This window comes from Condylura cristata, unplaced genomic scaffold (genome assembly GCF_000260355.1).
Source record: "Condylura cristata isolate star-nosed mole 26May11 unplaced genomic scaffold, ConCri1.0 scaffold00013, whole genome shotgun sequence".
NCBI lineage: Eukaryota > Metazoa > Chordata > Mammalia > Eulipotyphla > Talpidae > Condylura > Condylura cristata.
Window position 1 is genome coordinate 18306823 of NW_004567114.1, and position 22626 is coordinate 18329448.

Here is a 22626-nt window from a genome sequence, read left to right on the forward strand (position 1 = left end):
GATTGGTTTGATTACCTTCTGTCTCAGGGTGAACCCCAATCAAAACCAGATTTTTTTTTTTTCAGAAGAGTGGGGGTTAAAACTGAGAACTGAGTCTTTATTCTGTGCCTGTGACCTAGCAGCACTGTCCCAGGCCTAGAGCAGTCAGGAGTGGACAGGACTGGACCTTCATGGGGTGGACATTCTGGTGGAGCTCCCTATGAAACATCTCTGGGGTCAGACATAACAGGTTTTACATCCTGCTTCACCATTTTTCACTGGGTGGGAGGGGTGTGTGATCACCCCTGAACCCCAGTGTGTTCATAGGTACAATGGCTCTACCAACAAAGTCTACCTCCTGGAGAGGCCAAAAGAATAACATGGTGCATACCAACACTTGGTATTTCAGAGCCTGGTTCAAAATACAAGCTAGATAAATACCAGTTGTTTTTTCTAAGACCTAAGAAAGAAAAGCAAATCTTGCCCAAAAGAACAGGAAAAAGACAAACACTAAAACAGGTATAACAGGAGGGAGGGCCTGTCCATCTCTGGGAATGAGCAGGCAGCTTCCTGGTTGCTGTTCTCCCCTGGATCTCATGAGGAGGCCTAACACAGATCCTCAGAATGAAGAGGCCTGAGAGGTATTCTGATGCAGTCTCTTCATGTTTAAGAAGCCAGGCACCCAGAGAGTTTATATGACTTACCAATGCCACACAGCTCCCGGGGAAAGTGGCAGATGGGGAGGAGACAGAATTACAGAGCAGACGTCACAATCCTACATTAAATCCTGCCATATCTGTTTCTAACCTTGGTCAAAGGATATTATGTCTTGGTGCCCAGGTTTCTTCATCTGTGAAGTGGTAGGTACCTGGGAGACACAGGTCCTCTGTAAATAGCATCCCTCCCCTCTCCCGCCCCCCCCTCCTCTTCGAGAGCCCCTGGCCTGACTGGACTGGAGATGGTGGCAGCATGCAAGCTGAGGGGCCGTTTCCCTGAAAGCACAGAGACCAGAAGGCTGGGCATGCACGTGAGACAAGGAGAGGGTAACAGGTGTGTTTAGGACAGGAACAGGCCTCTGAACCATTAGGGAGCCCAGACACAGGCAAAAGAAAGTTTTGTTTTATTTTGTTTTGAAACTGAGCATAACTTTTTATCTATAAAATGCAAATATATGAGGAAAGGATCAAGTGACATAATTTATAGTAGCTAATTTATGTTATGCCTGCTGTTCTATAGACTTGTCGTGAGTGAGCTCACTTAACTTTGACAGCAGCCTATGCGGTCAATACTTTCTTGTGTTCCCATTTTACAAAGGAGGAGAGTAAGGCTCCTGGAGGGCAAACCTGACTAGTGTGCTGCAAAGGTGCAAAGATAGAGCCAGCATGTGAACTGGGCACCTGGCTCCTCCTCTAAGCCCTCACCCAGGGTGGCGAACTTCTGGAATGAGCCAGGTGGTAGTGGGCAGGGCTTTCCAGGCCAGGGGTCTCTCTGGCAACTACTCCACTTTCTCTTTGCATTACTAAGTAGCCACAGACAGTCTACATCGATAAATGAACATGACCAATAAAGCTTTACTATTGAACCCTGAAATTCACATTTGATAAAATTTTGGTATCATAAACTCTTCTCCTTTTTTTTTAAAAAAAGATTTATTTATTTGTGCATACAGAACTGGGGTACAGGCAGGAGGCTCAGGGGCAGCGAGAGGCTTCACCAGAGACAGAGTGGGGAGCAGAACAGGCAGATCTACAAAGTACACTGCTGAGGGGAGCAGTGGGCGGGTCAGGAGAGGTCTGCCGCGCCATGTGGTCACCTCCGGGGCAGGCGGCAGGCGGGAATCGAATTCATGCAGAAGTGGCTTTAGCTTCTCAGTGCTGTGCTTTAACCCGCTGCGCCACCAGGGAGGGCCACTCTTCTCCTTTTGATCGTTTACAACTACTTAGGAGAAACTTTCTTCATTTGTGGCCATAACGAAACCAGAAAGCGGGCTGGAGATGGCCTGTGTCCCAAGCACTCTCCCCTGACAGTGTGTATTATTTCTATAGAAGGTGCTGAACATCTATAGATGGGCACTGATGACCACATGGTCAGCACATGTTCATTCCCTTCCTCTTCCATATGCCTGTCCTATCCCTTAATTCCTGTCTCCCCATAAAGCAGATATTTCAGGCTGTGACCAGCAGAGAGACAAGAATAGGGACCTCACCTTCCTCAGTAAATACTGCCCTATTGGCCTGAAGAGGAGAAGAGACTGAAGATTTTAGGTTAGTGTGTCTCAAGCTTTAATGAGCACACACCTAGGAGTCCTGGGAAATGCAGGTTCTGTCTCAACAGAGCTAAGGTGAGGGCTGATACACCACTTTCCTAACAAGCTGAGATGAAGCCAGGCCTGTTGATTCCCTGGGTTACTCACTGGAGCAGCAAGCTTCCAGGGCAAACTTTCCGTGTCCTGAATGCCAGCCAGGCACAGAAGACATGGGCTCCAGACTTCAGGGTCAGAACAGCTCCCTCGGGTTGAACTGAGGCAGGAGTCCTGGAGACTGGGTAGGACACAGGACAAATAACAGGTCCCTCCCCCATGACAGCTCAGAGATGCCTGGAACCGGAGGGGAAGGCAGTGGGAGGGGCAGAGATCAAGAACAGGCAATGAGGGCTCCAGCAAAGGCCATCTGTTGCTTCAGGAATCTTCAGACCAAGGCCTCCCTGGGCCAGCAGACAGGAGTACCTCCTCCCCTGCCCGCCAGAGCACAATGGACTGAAGCAAGAGGCCTAGTTCCTCATCAGGTCTCTGAATAACTAGGGCACTTCCACAAGGTCACAGTTATTCATTTAAATTCCAGCTCTAATCAGCAGACAGAGCCTGAGAAATTATCCCTTCTGAAGAGAGAGGCTGTCGTGGAACACTGTAAACAGCCCCTCCTAGCTGGAAGGAGAAACCCTAGGGGAGGGGGCGGAGGGGCCTCCCGCCACAGGCCCCAGCCTTGTTGCAGCTCCCCTAGGCCACCTCTATCTAATCACTTCCAAAAAGCTTCCTCTCCCCCTGGCAGAGAGTTCTGGAATACAGTGGCATGGGAGGGAAGCTGGGACTGCCCACTCCTGCCCAGCGGACCAGTGATGAAGCCCACGGGTGGGAGGTATGGGATAAGCCTTTGACAGAGGTCCCTTGCAGGCCTAAGTGGGCAGTATGGCCTTTGCCCTCCCTGGGCCTCAGTTTCCCTGTCTGGAAAAAAACAGCAGACTCCTTACATGCTACTCTATCATCCTAAATCTCCTTCCCAAAGACTAAGTAAGAGGAGGGGCTGGAGATTTTCCCACACAGTCAATGAAATATCACCAAACCCTTTGCCCCTGGGTGTCTGGGATGCTTGTAGTCACCAGCCTGCCCCCTAGACCTTAGGAAACGAGCCTCCCGCAGGCCACATCCAACTGCATCTTACAGTGGGCTACTGCAAACCAATCTGTACAACATGTAAAATTAATCAATTAATCAATCGTCTCTTTATAGCCTTCCAGCGGCCTCTGGGTAAATAGTTATATTAGCTCATAAAGTCCCCAATTTGTCTTCCTGAGGAGAAGGAAAAAGGAAGAAGAAGAAAAAAAAAACACACACACACACACAGAGAACCACTGAAGCATCTTGTTTCGTTCTGAGCCGCCGCATGACTGGCTCCAGTTGGCCTGACCAGGGGCTTAAGTGGCAGAGGCCACTGCTGACCTCAGCCAAGCCGGGAGGCTCAGGCGGCCCCTCCTGCCACCATCAGAGGGCCACAAGGGAAGTTTCTGAACCTGCGGTTGCCTAAGGAGTCAGTAAAGTGACAGGATGGCAGTCAGTTGACGCCTCAGCAGCAGACAGAGTGCAGACTTGGAGACAGGCTGGAGTCCCTTCTTGGCCTTGCTACTCCAGTGCTGGTGACCGCAGCATCTCCCTTAACCTCCTGGCCTCAACTTCCTCCCCAGAAAAACTGGGCTCAGATGACACACCTCAGAGGGTTCTTAAGAGAATAGAATAAAAAGACACAATGGCCATGAAATTGAGCTGGCTAGAGTGGCTGCCCCACCCCCGCCCCAACCTCCACTCCTTTGAAAAGACCCAGGGGGCCCAGGGCCCACTGTGTTTCACACCACATGCTATTTTGCCAGGAACCAAGCCTTCCTGAGAATTAGCAAAAGTGCCTGTAGTCAGAGGTTGCCCCACAGGTACAAGGTGGCCAAGAGCCACAGGTTATTTTTCAGCACCCACCCATTCCCACAGATGGAACCCCCAGTGCAGGCACAACACACACAAGTTTAAGTGAAGACCTTGAAGTGGGCCTCTGCCAGCCACTAGGATGGGGGAGGGGGCTGAGCCAAGTGGCATTTTTTTTTTTAAAAGATTTATTTATTTGTGCATACAGAACTGGGGTACAGGCCAGAGGCTCAGGGGCAGCAAGAGGCTTCACCAGAGACAGAGTGGGGAGCAGAACAGGCAGATCCACGAAGTACACTGCTGAGGGGAGCAGCGGGCTGGTCAGGAGAGGTCTGCCACGCCATGTGGTCACCTCAGGGGCAGGCGGGGATCAAACTCATGCGGAAGTGGCTTTAGCTTCTCAGTGTTGTGCTTTAACCCGCTGCGCCACCAGGGAGGGCCCCAAGTGGCATTTTTACAAACAAAACTCAAGGTGTTCAGCTTACTCCCTCACCTCCTTGACTTATTCTAGAAAATAACAGCAAAGAGGCCTTCCCTGACCACACTCTATAAATTAGCACCTTTATTGTTACTTTTTTATTTTCTCTGCAGGACTTATCACCCTCCACCGGGTACAAGAGGTATGTAATAGCACATAATCTGTAAATGTGTATGGTTGTCTACTTCCTTGTTTGCCTCCACCTAAAATCCATGAAGACCAGATCATCTCCTACTTGTTCAATGTTACAGTACCTGGGACAGTGCTTGGCACAAAGTATTGACAGCTTCTCAAATGTTTGTTGACTGAATTATTATTGACTAGAATAAATGAAATGGCATCTTCCTGGGAGATGTTATCCCATGCTTTGTTTCAAATACCAATTATTTTCAAAGGTAGGGGTGGGCAAAAGAAAACAGATGTGGAGAACCTTGTGGATTAGCTAGAGATAACTATTATTTTATGTTGTACAATTTCCCATATCAATAATGACCAAAATCTCCTCTTCACTTTGGCTAATTATGTCAGGTACTCAAAAATGGGTAAGGATAACTTCTCTTGGAAAAGGGGTTGCTGATAAAGAATGGCACATGATTGTCAGCAACAGGAAACAGTAGTCCCACTAGGAGATACTTACAATACTTACTCGCTGAGCATTTTCAGTGGTAGCACCAGCACATCCCAGGGGACACGCACAGATGTTGGAAAGACCCAGCAGTCTTCACTTCACAGTCCAGTGCTGCCCCTGACAAGTCCTATGACCTGAGCAAACTGCTCAACTTGTCACGCCCTGATTCTCTCCCCATTAAAATGGGTATAACAACACTTATCTCACATTGATGTGGTAAGAGTTCAATGTCAGGGCCCTTTCTGTTGGTGAAACAGGTTAAAGCACAGCTCTGTGTAGCCACTGCAGCACGAGTTCAATTCCCAGCTGGGGAGCTGACCTGCATGGTGCAGCAGACCTCTCCTGGCCTGCCTGCTGCTTCCCTCAGCAGTGTATTTCAGTCAATTTGCCTGTTGTGCTCCCCATTCTGGCTCTGGTAAATCCTCTCATTCCACCCCCCCCTACTTCTGGACTATACCCCAGTTCCTGTATGCATAAATAAATCTTTTTTTTTTTTTTAAAAAGGGCCCTCCCTGGTGGTGCAGTAGGTTAAAACACAGCACTATGAAGCTAAATCCACTTCAGCATGAGTTCAATCCCTGCCCTGGAGGTGATCCACATGATGCCACAGACCTCTCCTGTCTCGCCCTCTGCTCCCCTCAGCAGTGTATTCGTTATCAGCCTGTTCTGCTCCCCACTCTTTCTCTGGGGAATCCTCTTTCCACCCATGCACCTCTGGCCTGTACCTCAGTCCTGTACCCCATAAATAAATATTTAAAAGGAAGACTCCAGTGTTAAAAGACATCCAAAAGGGATGGCTCTCTCTTCCCATTTGGCAGGGTGAATTCTTCGTTACCAAACTGGGTCTAGCCTGGTTAGAAAGGTCTCTAAAGCATTCTAAATCATCTGGCACTTCCAATCGCTAAATAACTGTACCTGCACAGGTGAGTCTGTGTGCAACCATGAGAAGGAGTTGTGCACGTGTTTGTGTGTCTACACACACACAGTGCTTAAAATGAGGACCCTGGGTAAGTGTACATTTTAAAAAGAGAAATACAGCCTCATCAAAAGGACGTTTCTTCCATTTGTTCATTAATGAAAACCTTTATTCTTTGTTTTCTCTGCCTCTCTTTACAGTGAGCATGTATTAGTTACATAAGTAGGGGAAAGGGCCTTGTTAATTTCATAGTGGAAAAGAAAAGTCATTTTTTAGAATAAAAAAGAAAGAAACCTTCTTTCACCCACCTCTTATTTTCCATGCTAAGTATGTCATATCTTCAACTTTCAACCACATGAAGCCATAGAACATAAGTAAATTGATGGAACACAAAGCAAAATGCTCATTACATTGGAAACTATATATCTTTAAAAAAAAAAAAAAGAAAGAAACATTTCCAAAGAAAATGCTCATTTGCCACTTTTTTGACCCACCCAGAAATATTAATCAGTAGGAAGTGATTATATCAGCATGAGGACCACAGTCCTTCGGTTTTAAAATGGCTCTTTAAAGCCAATAGGAATCCATCATTTCAGGCATTTCTTCTAAATCAATAAAAATACAATGTACTTAGATTTCTGTTCTGTTTAGAGTCCCTAGAAAAAGGTCTCACTCAGAGCCAGAGCATGCACAATCTGGCAGAGGGGAATCGCCATGGCAGCTGTGCAAACACAAAGACTCACCTGGACCTTGACTGACATCTGTGGCAGCATTTTCAAAGGGAGGGGGAAAGAGGAGAGAAAGGAGAGAAAAAGGGAGAAGAGTGTTAGCAGCACACACACACACAATGCAATGTGCCCTTGCATGACCATCAAGTTCATGCAAGACCCCAAGGTGCTCAGCCTGTGAGCACCGAGTGCTACTTTCACCCAAAATCCACCCATGCAAGCCGAGGGGTCAAACTCCCTTCCCACTGTGCATGTAGCGCTAGAGGTAGTTTCACATCTGTCCGGAAAGACATACTCCTGGAATCAGATAGGGTTCAAAAGAGCCAAGCAGACTGGAATCCTGAAAGAATATTGGTTAAATATTCTGGCTGATTTTTGCACACCAACACCCAAGAAAAATCCTTCTTTCCCCCACATATAAAACACTGGACATGAAGTCAAGCAGGGTTTCCCAGCAGGGAAAATGTAATAATAAACCACTCCCTTGAGGAACAAAGAAAAAAGAGGCATAAGAATTCACAGCAAGAGGCAGCATTATTCACCACATAGGACTGAAGGACATGAGATCACAGAGCATTTATAATTGCCCCTCTCCCCTATTCCCAGTGACCATTCTTCATCACAGACGGCAGTGTGTGTGCATGAGATTGTGTGTGAGTAGATCATTTGCCATACAAATGGAAATCCTGCCTCCCACTTTAATTTCTCTCCTTGCTTTTCACCCCATCATTAATGACAGGATTTGCCATTTGAAATCACTTTTGACAGCTACAAATAAACATCCAGTCCTGCGAAGGTTGACATTTGAATTAAGCCAATGAACTTTCAAAAATGAAGAACGGTTCCCTCCCATCATCTTCCTGAACACAATCTCCAGCTCCTACCCTTAAGAGTGAAATAAGATCACTCAAAGGAAGCCAAGCCAAAGGCGCCCCCAAGCCTCAGGAAAACCCCAGGATGCGACCTCAGAGCAGATGCCTCAGCTGCAGGAACCAGGGCTATTCAGGAAACCAATGGCCCCTGGAGTTCTTAGACTACAAATGGGAGTCTGGGATTTCCATGCTCACTATCTACTCTAATTCTGTTTTGTTAAGATGGAAGATGAGAGAGGCCCCAAGACTTTGTGCCCAAGGCCACAAACCTGGTTCAGAGAAAAGAAAAGACCGTAGATCTCTTGAATTCCATTGAATCCCATGTTCTTTCAACTGAACCCCAGCTCCTCCAGGGCCTATGGGATCCAAATTCAGTTTGCAGGCTAAAATGTGCACCCTGGAATCCAGAGCAAACAGTGGGAGAGCCTCCTAGCTACAACCCAAAAGGTAAGGGTTATTCTCTGAACCTCTAACTTGCTGAAATCAGATAGAGCAGCAGCCAGTTCTTTAGGGCTCTTGTGCCAGGAAAACCCATACACCCTCCTCACAGAGCTGTGCCCCAGCACCCTGCAGGGACACACACCCAGCATAAGCCAGCATTTCTCCAGTCCACACCCTGATTCCCTGGAAACTGCATCTACCCAGGGACTTCTAGGGAGCTCTGAATCATTCCTCAGCCACACCCCCTCTCAGGTTCTCTAGTGAGTTGTTAGATCTAGGGGTGGAGTGGCAGCAGGGAGGAAGAAAAGAAGCAAAATAGAAGAGGTGGGGAGGAAAAACATGCTGCATAAATAACTAGGCAGAGCCATTAAGCATGACTGACAGTTGCCAGGAACAGTGGTCTTTAAGATACCCCATCATTAAACAGGATATCAAACTATTTACATGTGGTAGAGCTAAGTGATGGGAGCACCGACTGCATGTTCACAGAAACATGCTCTTTGGGGACACCAAACCCCAAGGGAGACAGGATACCATGAACCCCAAAGTTCTCCCCATATTGCATTGCCCAGTTAGGCATCATGGGTTACAATCTTAAGCTTTGAACCAACATCTGGGTTCAAAGTACAGGCTACTCCAGTATTGTGGTCTGTCTCTGAACTTCCGAATCGTTTTTGTTAGCTACAAAGTGGGAAGAGAGAGGAGCCTCCCTCGGGACAGTGTTATGAGAATTAAATGAGATTAAATACTTGTAAAGCCCTTAACTCAGTATAAGGCAAACAAAGCATCAATGTGGGTTGCTCTGATTGCTAGCATTTGAATCACCACCACAGACAGAATTACCAAAAAATGTCAACCAGATGGCTCCCAGGAATCACCAAGAGACCCCGGGCATTAAGCTTCATTTCTTTTGGTGATTTGAGCTTTAGCCTTCTCTCTTTCTCTCTCCTCCTTCCTCTTTCCTCTCTCTCCACTCTCAGAGAAGTGGGGCAAGAGGAGTAAGTGAGTTCAAGGGTGCAGAAGCAGAAATCAAGACAAATTCCACTGTTATTTCTTGTACTTTCCTCCTAAAGTTTTTTGTTTTTTTTTTTTAGATTTATTTATTCGTACAGAACTGGGGTACAGACCAGAGATGCGGAGGGTGAGAGGATTCACCAGACAGAGCGGGGAGCAGAACAGGCAGATTGACGAAGTACCTGAGGGGAGCAGCGGGCGGGTCAGGAGAGGTCTGCCACGCCATGTGGATCTCCTCCGGGGCAGGCGGGGATCGAACTCATGCGGAAGTGGCTTTAGCTTCTTAGTGCAGTGTTTTAACCAGCTGCGCCACCAGGGAGGGCCCCCTCCTAAAGTTTTGATGTGGCCCAGCTCTAGCCCTGCACATAGATGCCATCTCTTTGTGCCAAAGAGGGGTAATGAGCCCATCAAGAAAATGTCCCTCTAGCTGCGAGTCAGGATCCACCCTCCATCCTTGGCTGGGCACCGCACTACAAGCAGTTCTGAGCATTACATGCAACTGACGTACAGAGTGACTGAGCATCACCTGGCCCATGGCGCCTGGCCCAAGAGGTACAAGTGACCTGAAGCTCTGCTTCCAATTCTGACCAACAGAACAAAGTAGCAAAGGTGGGGGGATGGGCAGAGTAGGGACACAAACCTCAACAGTGCCTACCTGCTCTGCTGTCTTCCAGCATCCTCTCCCCATCCTTTTTGTAACAAACCACGACTGTCTTCTCCCTTTGGCACTCTGTCATGTGACTTAAAGGAGATGACCCCTACCTCCACATTAGCCCTTTGGTCAGGTCATGACAGAGAGAGGGGGATACAAGACTGGAGTGCAAGGACCAAGCTCTCTGTGCTGCAAATTTATCACCTGCAATTTTATCACCTTTAGGGTTGTTGTGAGAAAACTAGAATGTCCCTTGAATAAAGAAAGCCTTCAATGTTAGCTGGTCATTTTATTATTCCATAGATGAGAGATCACAGAGCAAGGGAAGTTGACCTAAGGTGAAGCTGTGGGTATTTCTGAATCCATATTTTGCTGTCTCCCCACTTCCAAGGCAATCACCCCCAGAGCTCCTTCTGTTACCCCAGACTGGAGTCTGTGTTGAAAGGAGCAGTACTGGGCTCCCAGAACTGGCTACGAGAAATATATACAAGCAAATGTGTGTATATCCATTTTTAATGGATAAAACATGGATGGTGCAAATTGCAGAAGAAAAGGCAGCTGACAACTTGGAGAGATTGGCTGGGGAGGTGGCATCCTCACCTGTGCCAGCACCTCTTCAGTCCCCCCCTGCTGCTTTATTTTCTCACACTGCTGGGCCTGTAGTTTTCCAGAGCGCCACTGCATTTAAATCTATATTCTATTTTCTCTCCTAGAAAATAGGTCAGACTCAAGGCAGAGTTCACCAGGTGGGATCCCGGAAGAATTGTCGGGGCCTCTCCTCCCAGAAGCTGCTTTGCAGCCTATCCCACTGTTCCCACAAGCTCTTCTAGGAGCCTGAGGAGAAGTCTCGGACTCCTAGCCCCTGAGCTAATCCTGTCCAACGAAGGGGTAAAGCAGGGGGACTCCCAAACTCAACAACCCTCTGCAGGTACAACAATGGCAGACAGAGGGCCCCGTCTTTCTTGCCCATGGTAGAAGCACCCATCTCCCCAAGCTGCAGGAAATGTTTTCTCTTAAACCTTAAATGACCATGCTGAAGGTGTCCACCTGTGGTTGAGGGCATGTTGACTACACACTGAGAGTCTGTGAGGAGCAGAAATGGGAATGTCCTGATTCACTTCTTCCACAGTCGTGATGCCGAAGAGAGTGGGTGAGGTTTGTAATGTTTTCAAGTCCTTCAAATCCTCCTGCTTTGCTCCTGCATCCCCACCTCCAGCTTCCCACCACAGGCTTGAAGGTGGCTACAAATGTATTTCATCAGGACTTTTTCCCCAGATATTTCTTGAGCACCTCTTATAGTGGACATAGGGTCATAGAGACACAGAGGGACATAGAGGGAGTGAGTGCAGAGCTACAGGGAAGGGAGAAGGAAAGGGCCAGCTGGTGTGAGCCACCCTCACCCGGTGGTCACAGGCAGCAGTAACACACACTGCCCAGGCCTTCACATTTGTTATTCACCCACTTAGCAGTCTTTGTCAGGCACATATAAGTCTATTCTTCATTTTCTTTAGGATCAGCTCTAGTAGAATTCCTCAGAAAAGCCTTCTTTAACCACCTTCTCTAATCCTGGGTGCCTCCTCTCTACTGACCCCGCTTCTTCTTTCTTCGTGGCACTAATCACTATTTGGCATTATAGGATTGGTCTGTTTTTATTATTTAGACCCCCCATTACAACACAGGTTCCATGAAAGCTTCTCTGTTTCATCACTTCTTGCATGCCCAGTGGCTTAGCAGCATCTGAGCAGTATGTATGGTGTGGTGAACAGATATAACCCCTGCCACTCACAGAGACAGATATTTAGTATCTCCATGTACACACGAGCAAACTGAGCTCAGGGAACTTAAGTCAGAGCTGGGATTGAACTCTGGGTCTGTCTTAATTCCTTTATTATATTAATAAACTCTGTCTTCTCTGTGCTGACCTCATGATGAGATGGGTTGTCGCCATACCCTAACGAAGATGGAATCTGGAGGCTCTAGAGAAAAGAGAGCAACCTACTCCCTGGTAATTCTAGTACAATTCCCTGAGGAGGCTCTCACTGTTCTGGTTTAGGCCACATGTCTATTCCTGGATGAATTACTATGTTGTGTCAAGCATCACATGTCAGAGGGTGAACATGGGTCTAAAATAAGATAGTGTTTATATATGTGCTTGGACAATGCAATGCTAACCATAACAATGCTCAGATTTATGGAGGTTTCCTTGTGTGCTGGGCACCTTGCCAGGTGTCATCTTATTTCTCACCGCCACCTTAACAGAGAGGAACATTATTCATTCCATCTGATAGAGAAGGACACTAGGCTCCAGAGAGGATGCTCTATCATTATCAATGCCTCCCATCCTCAGAGCAGAACATCAGATAAAGGTCCAGCTACATTTCTGAATTAAAGAGCCAACCAGGACAGACACCATCTGACCATATAGCTACAAGTTAGAGATCAGAGTATCAGGTATCTCGCAGAAGTGAGGAAGCATCACGGCCTGAGGCAGAGAAAAGGAGCAAATGCAGCAAAAACAGGGCTGGAGCACTGGGGCCTCTGTCCTGAGCCATCTACTATACCTACCCCCATGAACTAAGGGCCTGGGATATTCCTAAGGACCTCACCCTAAGGGCCTCACCCTACCCCCATGAACTAAGGGCCTGGGATATTCCTAAAAGGATGTTCCCACCTACAACAAACAGACCTGCCCCTCTCCCCTTGTAGGATACACGCTAGTATAGGAATCTGTTACCCAGTTTGCCCCAAATCCTCATGAGCCTCTTGCCTGCACCATTTTCCTTAACACAGGTCAGTATGGACCTTTCCTGGTGGCCAGCGGGTTAAAACACAGCACTGAGAAGCTAAAGCCACTTCAGCTTGAGTCCAATCCCCCAGAGGTGACCCACGCGGCAGACCTCTCCTGACCTGCCCCCTGCTCCCCTCAGCAGTGTACTTCGTCAATCGACCTGTTCTGCTCCCCACTCTGTCTCTGGTGAATCCTCTCACCGCCCCTGCACCTCTGGCCTATACCCCAGTTCTGTATGCATAAATAAATAATTCTTAAAAAAAAAAAAAGCAGGCCAGTCCACTGTCCACTGCTCAATGTAATCTAGTGTCCAGAAATTACTATGGGGAAGCTATTTATAGGTGCTATGGACTTCTATAGTTTGGGGTGTCTATGGCACTGTGCATAGAGCCTTCTGGTGCTGAAGGCAGGGGGGAGAGAGGCTAGACACTGGCCTCCATATATCCTAGGCCCAGCCCCACAAAAAGCAAGCGGGTCTTTCCCCGAGGAATTCCACCAGGCTGTAACACTAGGAGTGGGGAGTCATTCTTGCCCCTAAGGAAAACAAGAATTTGTTCCTCTGTTTCAAGAACAAATAAAAAACATCTTTTCACTGAGAAAACTTCCAGCAGCTGAGAAGCCTTATTGCCTGCATCCTGGGGCTCTTTCTGGCTCTCCTCATCTGAGCTCTTCAAACACAGGAAGAGTTGTCTCTTCACAAAGGCCAGGTAGGGTTAGCTTCAACCCCAACTCGCAGATCATTTGTCCACCTTTGTAGAAAACAATGCCCCCAAACTCTGGTGCTGTTTGCCTTTGTTCTTTGATGCTAATAACCCACATTGCAGAGGTAGAGTAGGGCTGGCTGCTGTGTCAGGTGCAGGAAGCCTGGGAGGCAGCAGCAAGGACAGAGGCAGAATGAAAAGCAGGAAGAAAAACCTCCAGCCCTCCTGCTGGTCACTGCTGGTACGAGCACCTGAGAGGCTCCGCAATGCTTGTTGGGGCTCTGGGTAGAGAACTCTTGCTACAGACAGACTAGTGAATCCCGTGGGTTGGTGGCTGGTTGGTTTCTATGTTTTAGGGGTTTCAAGCATAGTCACAGAGGCAAGACAGTTTGGGGCATGAACTCTTGACTTTGTCATTTGCTATTAAAATATTTTTGTCAAATTGCTTAGCATCACCTTCCTCTTCAGACACTTGGGAATAACAGCAAGGGAGTCAGTTCTGATAAAAGCACCTGTGCAATTCTGAAAGTCACTGCACTCAGCAAATGAGACACAACAAGCCACAGGGCTTCTAGAAGAAGAGGAGTGGGCTTCCCCAATGACCTGCATAAAGGATAGGAACCTATTTCACATACATTAAGGGGTTAAGAAATATATAAATACTACAATAAATAAACACTTTAAAAAGTCTGGGAGTTTGCTTGTAGACATGGGAAGCTTGTAAGATGTTGCTAAGTAGTCAAAGAAGGAATCTCTGAAATTAAAGGGGAAGTTGTAACACCAGTTGTGGCTGATTGGCGCATCACACACATGGTGAGTGAGGTCACAGACACCTGTTTGAGGTGTGTGCCTCCCTATTCCCATGCAGCTTGGCTGCAGTGTTCTGCCTTCATCTACTGTTTCTAGGTGAATGAGACTCTGCATAATCAAACACAAAATTACAATGCTGACATTGTTCCCTAATAGATCAATCGCATTGGAACAGATTTGCATTTTCAAAACAAGCATTTAACAGAACTGACTGTACCTAATTTATATGATGGTTACAAGGCTTAGAGGAGATGATCCATATAAAGTGCTTAGCACAACACCAGGCACTGAGTAAACATTCAATGAACTCACTGAAAGTATTCTTACTAATGTCTGCTGACTTGTTGACACATCCCATGTAAATTCCAAATGCCAACTTGAGCATCTATTTGCCAGACTTGAGTCTGGCAAACAACTGGAATCTCTATAGCCAAGTAACACTCCCAACCCTAACCCATGAGGTCAGTATCTTTGGGAGTCTCCCACCCAACAGGAAGAGAGCTTTAGAAAAGTCCTCATTACAAATGGACGCTCTCAAGTGACAAGCCAAGGTAATGACATGGGCACTGCCCTCGGCAAACTGAAGCAAGACCCCCAGAGAAAGGAACACACACCTGCATCTCACCAGGAAACCTTAAGAGAACCTGACCTAAATGACAGGATGGCTCATCACCTACTATGACAAGAGAGACAGACAGGGGAAAGCAGGCAGCCTTCATGGAGGAAGAATAACCAGAGGCAGTCACCTTCAATTGCCCTGCTTCCTGCAGAGAATGTAGGGCTTAAGAGGCCACTTCTGAGTCAGGAGAACCAGGGTAAAATCTCTGGCCCACCCACACGCCCTGTGTAGTACATCACAGCCACAATGACTTCATCTGTCAGATGGGGACAAGCCACTTATCTTGTAGGACTTGCAGGAAGGCTAATAAGGAGCTAATGTATGCAAAAGCATCCAGAGGGTGGCTGGCATGGAGGAAGTACTCATCAACGTTGACAAATCATAATTACTGCACTACTGAACCTGAGTGATTTCCTTGAGACACAGAATCTGCCCTCTTTCCAAGAATTCCTTGCTCTCTGGAAAGACTAACTCCTCTGGGATTCTGCCCACTGGAGGAATGATCTGGGAAAAGTAAGTGGATCTCTCAGGGTTTCCATGAAGATGAATTCTGCAAATTTTGCAATTCAATATAAAAAGTGTCGGGGGATGCTGCCACCGGCACAGAAAGACATTCTGGGTTTAGAACCAGTCCTGGTGGCTCTGTTTTCCTGTTTTGTTTTTTTTCCAGTAAAATATGCATAACATAAGATGTGCCATTTTACCATTTTTATGTATTTTAATTGAAATTTTTAACATCAATTTCTTTTTGTTTTAAGATTTATTTACTTATGCATACAAGAACTGGTGTGCAGGCCAAAGGTGCAGGGGTGAAGGGCAGATGAGAGGATTCACCAGACACAGAGTGGGGAGAAGAACAGGCGGATTCACTGAAATACACTGCTGAGGGGAATAGTGGGCGAGACAGGAGAGGTTGTGCCATGTGGATCAACTTCCCAGGAACTGAACTCATGCTGCAGGGGCTGTGGATATCTTCACAGTACTGCACTTTAACCCCTTGCACCACCAGGGAGGGCCCACCACTCAACATTTTTAAATGTACACTTCAGTGGTATAAATGACATCAATTTTGTGCTACCTTCCCCGTCTCCATCTCCAGAACTCTTCACCTTGCAAGGCTATAATTGTGTCCCCATTAAATAGTCACTCCCTAAACGTCCTACCTGTAGCCCCTGGCATCCTACTCTCTGTCTTTATGAATCTATTTACCGACCCTAGGAACCTCATATGAGTAGAATCATACAATAACTGTCCATTGGCAGCTGACTTTTCCTATCTTTGAGACTGACCTTCCCAAGTATGGTTATGTTACATTTTCCTTATAGGAGTTTTGATGTTAAGTGCTGACTTAACTACCAGATGTGTAATCTTGTGTACCCACCTCCCTCAGCTTCTCTGAGCCTCAGTTTTCACCTCCATACCTAGTGGAAATAATGACACTAATTGTGGCGTCACTGTGGTAAGGTTTAAATGAGACCGTAAACATGGAAGTACTTTGCAAACAGTAAATACCATGTCATTCATCTCTTCACTCCAGAACTGTCCACCCAGGAGAAATTCCTTACTGAACATGATGCTACATCCTGAGAGCAAAAGGAAGACTGAGGGGTCCTTATTCACAATGATGTTATAAGAGAAATGTCTAACACAAGTGCAAGGATCATTGTCCATTATAATCTCTGTTATTTATTGAAGGCCTTCTAAGCATCAGCTATCAGGATACATATATATAATTTAATCCTGATGTAGGTACTGATATTATCCCCACTTAGCAAACAGGAAACTTTCCCCAAGTCCACTCTATTCTTAAGTACTAACCAGGAGTTGAATTGAAGTTTCTCTGAAACCAAAGCTCTTTTCTTCCCACGGTCCCATCCAACCATTCATCCTCAATTATTTCTTTCCTCACTTATCTAACTACCCAAACCTTATCACTCTGTGGGATATGGCAATAAATTCAGGAAAGTGGTACTGCCTGCCAAGTTCAGTGGAAAATTGATAGAAAGAATTGGTGATCCTTAAATATTCTAGCACCCACAACATCTGCCATGGACAGGACCTCAAGACGTGTATTTCAGAGGAAGAACCCTAAGTTGGGCCAACATCTCCAAAATTGAGTTCTAGAAAATACAGCATCCAGCAAGAAATAAATAGAAGGACCTTGCTCTCTATAAAACAATAACCAAATACATTTAGAAAATCATGAGTTAGACAAAAGTAATCAAGTGCTTTTTTAGGACTTCAGAAAGCCTCACCTATACAAAGATGCACATTCAAGTCCAAGAGGAAGTAAGCCGTTTTCCCAATGTCTTTGGAATACTGGCTACTTTTCCATCCACAAGACACCTAGTAACATCTCAAAGAACACAGTTTGAGAAAGTCTGACTTGAAGGTGCTCAGAAAAGCTGAGAAGCCTGTGAAGTTATCACAAGCCTGTGTCTTCATCGTTTCTGTTCCCATCGTAAGCCTTTGTGTCTGGCTCAGTTGGGAACTGCTAACACCTATTGACCACTTACTACATGCCAGACACAAGCACAGGCACTGGAGACTCTGATAGCAGCTGGGGGAGCAGTTAGTAGTAAATCTAATGAACTAAGAGAGCACATAAGCAATGAGAGGTGCCTTATATGGCCGTCTGTTATGGCACTTAGCACTAATGGGGGATTCAGGGTTGACAGACTGTCTCAGTCTTTTACTAGAGAACCTGTGAAGTGTTCCCCAGAGGATGGACAACAATTAAGTGGGAAAAAAAAAATCTTGCAAGAACATTTCACCTTAACTGGCCAGCAGTCAGAGGGATACCCATGAGGGTAGAGTCCTTGAAAGGTATATGGTAGACCAGAAAGACCAGTTTTGAGTTGAAGCCAACCTTGTTGTTTCTCATGTAGTTTTAGCTATGTGAATTAAATTTCATCTGTAAAATGAGGTTTATTCCATCAATTTCAAAGCTGTCAAGAGGATCAAAAGAGGCAAATGTGCATCGGTGACCCAGGACCTGCCTGCACCCCCTAGGCACACTGCTGCCCCTTTCGCTGACTGGTGCCATCCTGGAGCAACATAAGTATTTGAAGCTGCTTCTGAAACTTGGAAAGAGAACTAGATCCTGGTGGATTAGCAGTGTCTCCCGGGGGCTTGGAAAGGAGGGGACGTCCCTATCAGATGAGTTAGCTGGTAGTTGCAGCCCTGAATAAAGGAGTTTCAAGTGACTTGGGTGACTTCTGAAGAAAAAAATAGCTCTCTCCCCTCCAAATCCCTGGCAGATTTTCCCTTCCATCTTTACTTTGTTTCATTTTCAGAAAATGAGCAAGACTGATTTCTCTCTTCTGCAAAGCAGAGAGGTATATGTGGTGATGTGAAATCAGTATGACTCTGGACCTAAAAGAATCTTTTATGAGTCTAAGAACCACACACATGGCCTAAGAGTTAGGATGGGCCTCTTCTGACAGGCTCACGGAGCTCTGGAGGCCCATCAGGAGGGTACGCAGAAACCCAGGCAGGAAACCAAGGCGGCTTTCTGCAGCAGGAGACTCAGATCAGACAAGCAGAGGGAAAGTTCCCACAAGGAACCTCACACTTTACATGTCAATATTTTGGAGTTAGAATTATTATTAGTCATCAGTTTTATCTTGTAACTTTTGCTTAAAAAACATAAAAGGGAGATGTGTATGTAGCAGTTTCAGACAACACAAAAAGCCAGACAATTTTAGAAGTGGAAGAGTTCAGGATGTCGGGAAGATTGTCCCCGTGTTCCCTGGCTCAGCCACTGACTGGCTGTGCAGAGCACACACAGGGACTGTGCCAGGGGTGGAAGCCAGCGGGTGAGCAGGACAGACACTGGTCTGGCACTCTTCGGGTTCAGTGCCTAGTGGGGAGATGGACCACAATAACTAAACAGGGAAGCCGACCTTTGGTGATAATTGGACAATCACTTTGAGGTGCAGATGAGGGAAATGGACCCCCATCTGGGGAACTGACATGTCCACCCAGCTGGACAGCATTGAAACAAAATTCTGGTTAACTGCAACCCAACCCCTTGCTGTTTCTGAAAAGAGGTCTGGGAGAAAAATCCAGAACTAAGTGAGAATAGTGGCAAGTAAAGGGAAAAAGCTAGCAGCCCCATCTGTGTACTTTCCTAAAGAGCAAAAGAGTGGAACTGGATATGTCCCTGTGTTCCTGTATTTTCTCCCACACTGTAGCAGTGGGAAATGGCTAGAGATCTAAGGACTAGAGCCTTTAACAATACTAGCAATCAGGACAACAAGGAAGAGAGATGAGGTCCCCAAAATCAATTAGAGAGGGCATAAGAAGGAGGGCATGCACACCACCACCCAGGCTGAGCTCTGATTATTCTGTGGCTCATTGCTTGGGAATTAACCACACAAATCCCTGGGTAAACCTTACAGAGTTATTTGACCACACTAACATCCCCCTTGGAAAAAGCCAGACAAATACATGGGGGTGGGCGGCAACACCCAGGGCTCTCATGTTTGCAGGCTCATGCATAGGACACAGGACACTGCCCCCCTTACGAACACCCCCCTCCCGCCGCCAACCAGCTGTCACTCCCAACTGCACCCTGGATGCTTCAGACAAAAGGGGTGACCCAAGGCATGAGAACAGAGCTGGATTCCCTGCCCCCTCCCCAACGCCACCACTGACCTAAATCTCCATGAGCAGATTTTTCTTTTTGGTCCTGTCTAAATCAAGCCACCCCCGTGCATACACAGCTTCTGGTGGGCCTACCTTCCACAGGAGAAGCCAGGAGGCCTGGGATACCTAGCTCACATTTCTTAGAAACTTGTGAGCTCAGAAGAGGGGGAAGGGGCAGTGCAGAATAGAAAAGGGAAGGCAAGTGATCCAGGGCTACTTCCAGTGGCCCTTCCAGCCCTGAATTTCACTGTGTATTCTACTACAACCCAAAGGAACTCCACTGCTATCTTTATGATGTGTCTGGGTCACACTGGTCTATAAACCACATAGGATATGTTGACCCTGACTTTTTTTAAGGCCTCACGTGTATTTATTTTGGACCTGCTTTAAAAAAAAAAGTCAGGAAAGAGATTGACTGGTTTTAAGAAGATGTGGTTCTTTGAACTACAAAAATTGACCTGGATAAAAATTAGACCTGTCAGAAAAAAATCAACACAAAATGGAACTGACAGCAGCTAAAAATGTTCATGGTAAAATTTGCTATTGACAAAAAAATTGAAGGAAGAATCAAACACTCTTGACAAAATGTAGATCGGCAAATCTGACATGAGAAAACTGGATGTGGTAGAAATAATGACTTTAAAAGAACAGTCACTGAGGCAGAAGCTATATAGGCGAAGTGTGATAGGCACGCGAAAAAAAAAATAGCTGATCGATATATCAAATTTTCATTGTAGAAGGTGCATAGGGTAGAATTGATCTCATTAAAAATAATTCAGTAAAATAAAAATAAATTGGAAAAATAAGAAATGACTTAACTATGCGGAAGAGAAAATGGATTGAGGAATGAAATGAACCCATGTTGTTTGCTTCTGAAAAATACTCCCTCGATAAAAATGCTTCAGTGTTCATATAATCCTGATTACACCAACAGAGAGTTAAAAGGTCTCAGGGTCAAATTGTGCAATCAAAACATCTTGATAAATGCTAGAGAAAAAGAAATTATACAATCTCAGAGGTCCTGTCCAGTTGCAATTTTTTTCTTCTGATAAGAGGTTGGGATAGGAAGTGAATAAAATGATACAAATACTTTACACTAGGAAGATCCTAGCATTAGACCAGTCTGCAACAGTGGTTCTTGATGAATAAGATTTCATTTACCTATAAAATATGTCCAGTAATGTGCAGCTGTATCAGGAAATAACATAACTGCATTTTTATTTTGCCAAAAAAGAACAAAAGCCCAAAACTGATACTGTCTTCTCATATTTTCTTAAAAAGAAAAGGCATTTTAATGCCCCCAAATAAAACATTTTTAAAACTGAATGTGACTTTACAAAAGACTTCCTACAATGTTCATTTTTCTCATTTTTCTGAAGAATAGAGATTTTATTCCAGTCCCTTTGTGTGTATATTATACACTGGGCTAACAGGAGATTGGGGAGTCACTCTGTGCCCCTATAGCCTTGTCTATAAAACAGTAAAGGAATTTTCAAAGTGCCTGAAACATAGCAATTGTTCAAGCACTAAAATCCAAGAAGCAAAAGCCATTTGGGATTAAACTGAATCCCAGCCTCAGCTTAAGCTCTGTTCCTCCAAGCTGAGAATTCTTCATACCTTCTGGAATATAAATGTCCCTGGTAACAGTTGCTGAAGGCATGGATTGATCAGGAAAATCCCCTATTTAACTTCATTACCAAAACACACTGGTGGCAGATAGAAGGGTCTGGGAGGGCAGCACTGGGAATGTAAGGGTAAGGAGGGAAAAGCAACTGTTTAGAAATACCCGAGCTGATCTCACTGTGGGTAGAACTAAAGCCCGACGGGTTTATGAGGAGTAAGCTTTCAAAGCTGGCAACAAATGACACTCATTGTGGCTTTCTGGTCCCAGCAGGCTTTTACCTTCTCCGCAAGACTTTCCTTCAGATAGAAATTCTCCCACAAAATCCTTACCCATTGACAAGCAATAAATCAACTGCCCTCCCCTTACCACACTGACACCCTCCCCACACCAACAATTTTGATCCATCCCATAGTCCAAGCAAATACATAAAAATCAGTGTTTCTGGGTGGGGGCGGGAAGCAGTCTTAGGCTCATCAACCTGGCCCTGACGTTAAGCGGGTGACAGATGAGCTTATGTAGTCCCTCTCCTCGCTTCTTCCCTTCTTCCTTCCATGTTTAGATGTCACCTCCTCAGGCCTCCCTGACCACCCCTTTCTCATTATCTCTCCCCTCATCTTCTTTCCATGCTCAGAACTCAACACAACTGTAGTTATCCATTTGTTGGTTCCTCTTTATTCCTGCTAGAGTTTCCTCCGATTTGGAAGTTCTGTGAAGACAGGCACCATGGCTGTTTTGCTCAACTTGGATCATGCTTGTTGATCAGTATTCTTCTGGCCCTCTTTAGCCAGAAATCTTGTCTGACCATGAAATGGATGTGAAAATGGAAGTTACAGCCTTGGGTTCTAGTCCCCATTCCCTGATATGCTTGCTGAGCAATCCATTGGAAGTCACCAGGCCTCTGTAGGTCACCATTTCATAAAAGGAGAAGATTGGATTGTGGGGCTTAAGATGAGATGGGGGGGTGTATATTTGAGGGGTAGGGCAGACATATAAATCAAACAATGTTCACTTTACAATTCAATTCAGGCAAAATATTTCCACCAAAATATTTCCACCAAATCTCTTAGATAGCAAGACTGTGTTGCCTGTAGACCAAGAAAAACAACACTTACTTGGGGGTTATGGCTTTTAAAAGATTGAGAAAATGTGGGATTCCACTCAAGCAGTTCAAGGAATTCTTCCAGGCACTCATGCCCCAAAGGTTGCACTAAGACACTAAAACAAAATGGTGAGGAAGGCTGGGGGGAGTAAAGAGTAGTGTGTGTATTCTCTTTGCAGACTGCATGTTGGATTCAGGAGCAGAGCAGAGAAAAATAAGGAAAGATTAGGAGAGAGAGGTCAAAGGTCAGGTGAGCAGAGGTGAGCAAGGTAGTAAGTACCCTGTGTGCAGGTACTTACCCATTTAGACTCATTGAGCCAGAGAGAATGGGTTAGGTCTTCCCTCAGGAGCCACATTCAGCAAAGACAAAAGAGGGCCAGGTGAAAAGAGTTAGAGTTAGGCTCATTTCTGAGGCAAACAATCTGCTTTCTCTTTTGTCCC

General features: G+C 45.9%; 1 protein-coding gene across 17 annotated transcripts in view; it reads right to left on the reverse strand.

The window, feature by feature from the left end:
- NRXN3 (neurexin 3) overlaps nt 1–22626 on the reverse strand; it is a 1505538-nt gene that overhangs the window by 1404489 nt on the left and 78423 nt on the right. For all 17 annotated transcript variants that reach the window (XR_001145407.1, XR_001145406.1, XM_012724445.1 and 14 more), the window contains exon 3: nt 6931–6948. Coding sequence is in view for 15 of the 17 variants with exons in the window: in XM_012724445.1 (XP_012579899.1) it covers nt 6931–6948 (18 nt within the window). In the remaining 2 variants the exon portion in view is untranslated. The remainder of the gene's footprint in view (nt 1–6930; nt 6949–22626) is intronic.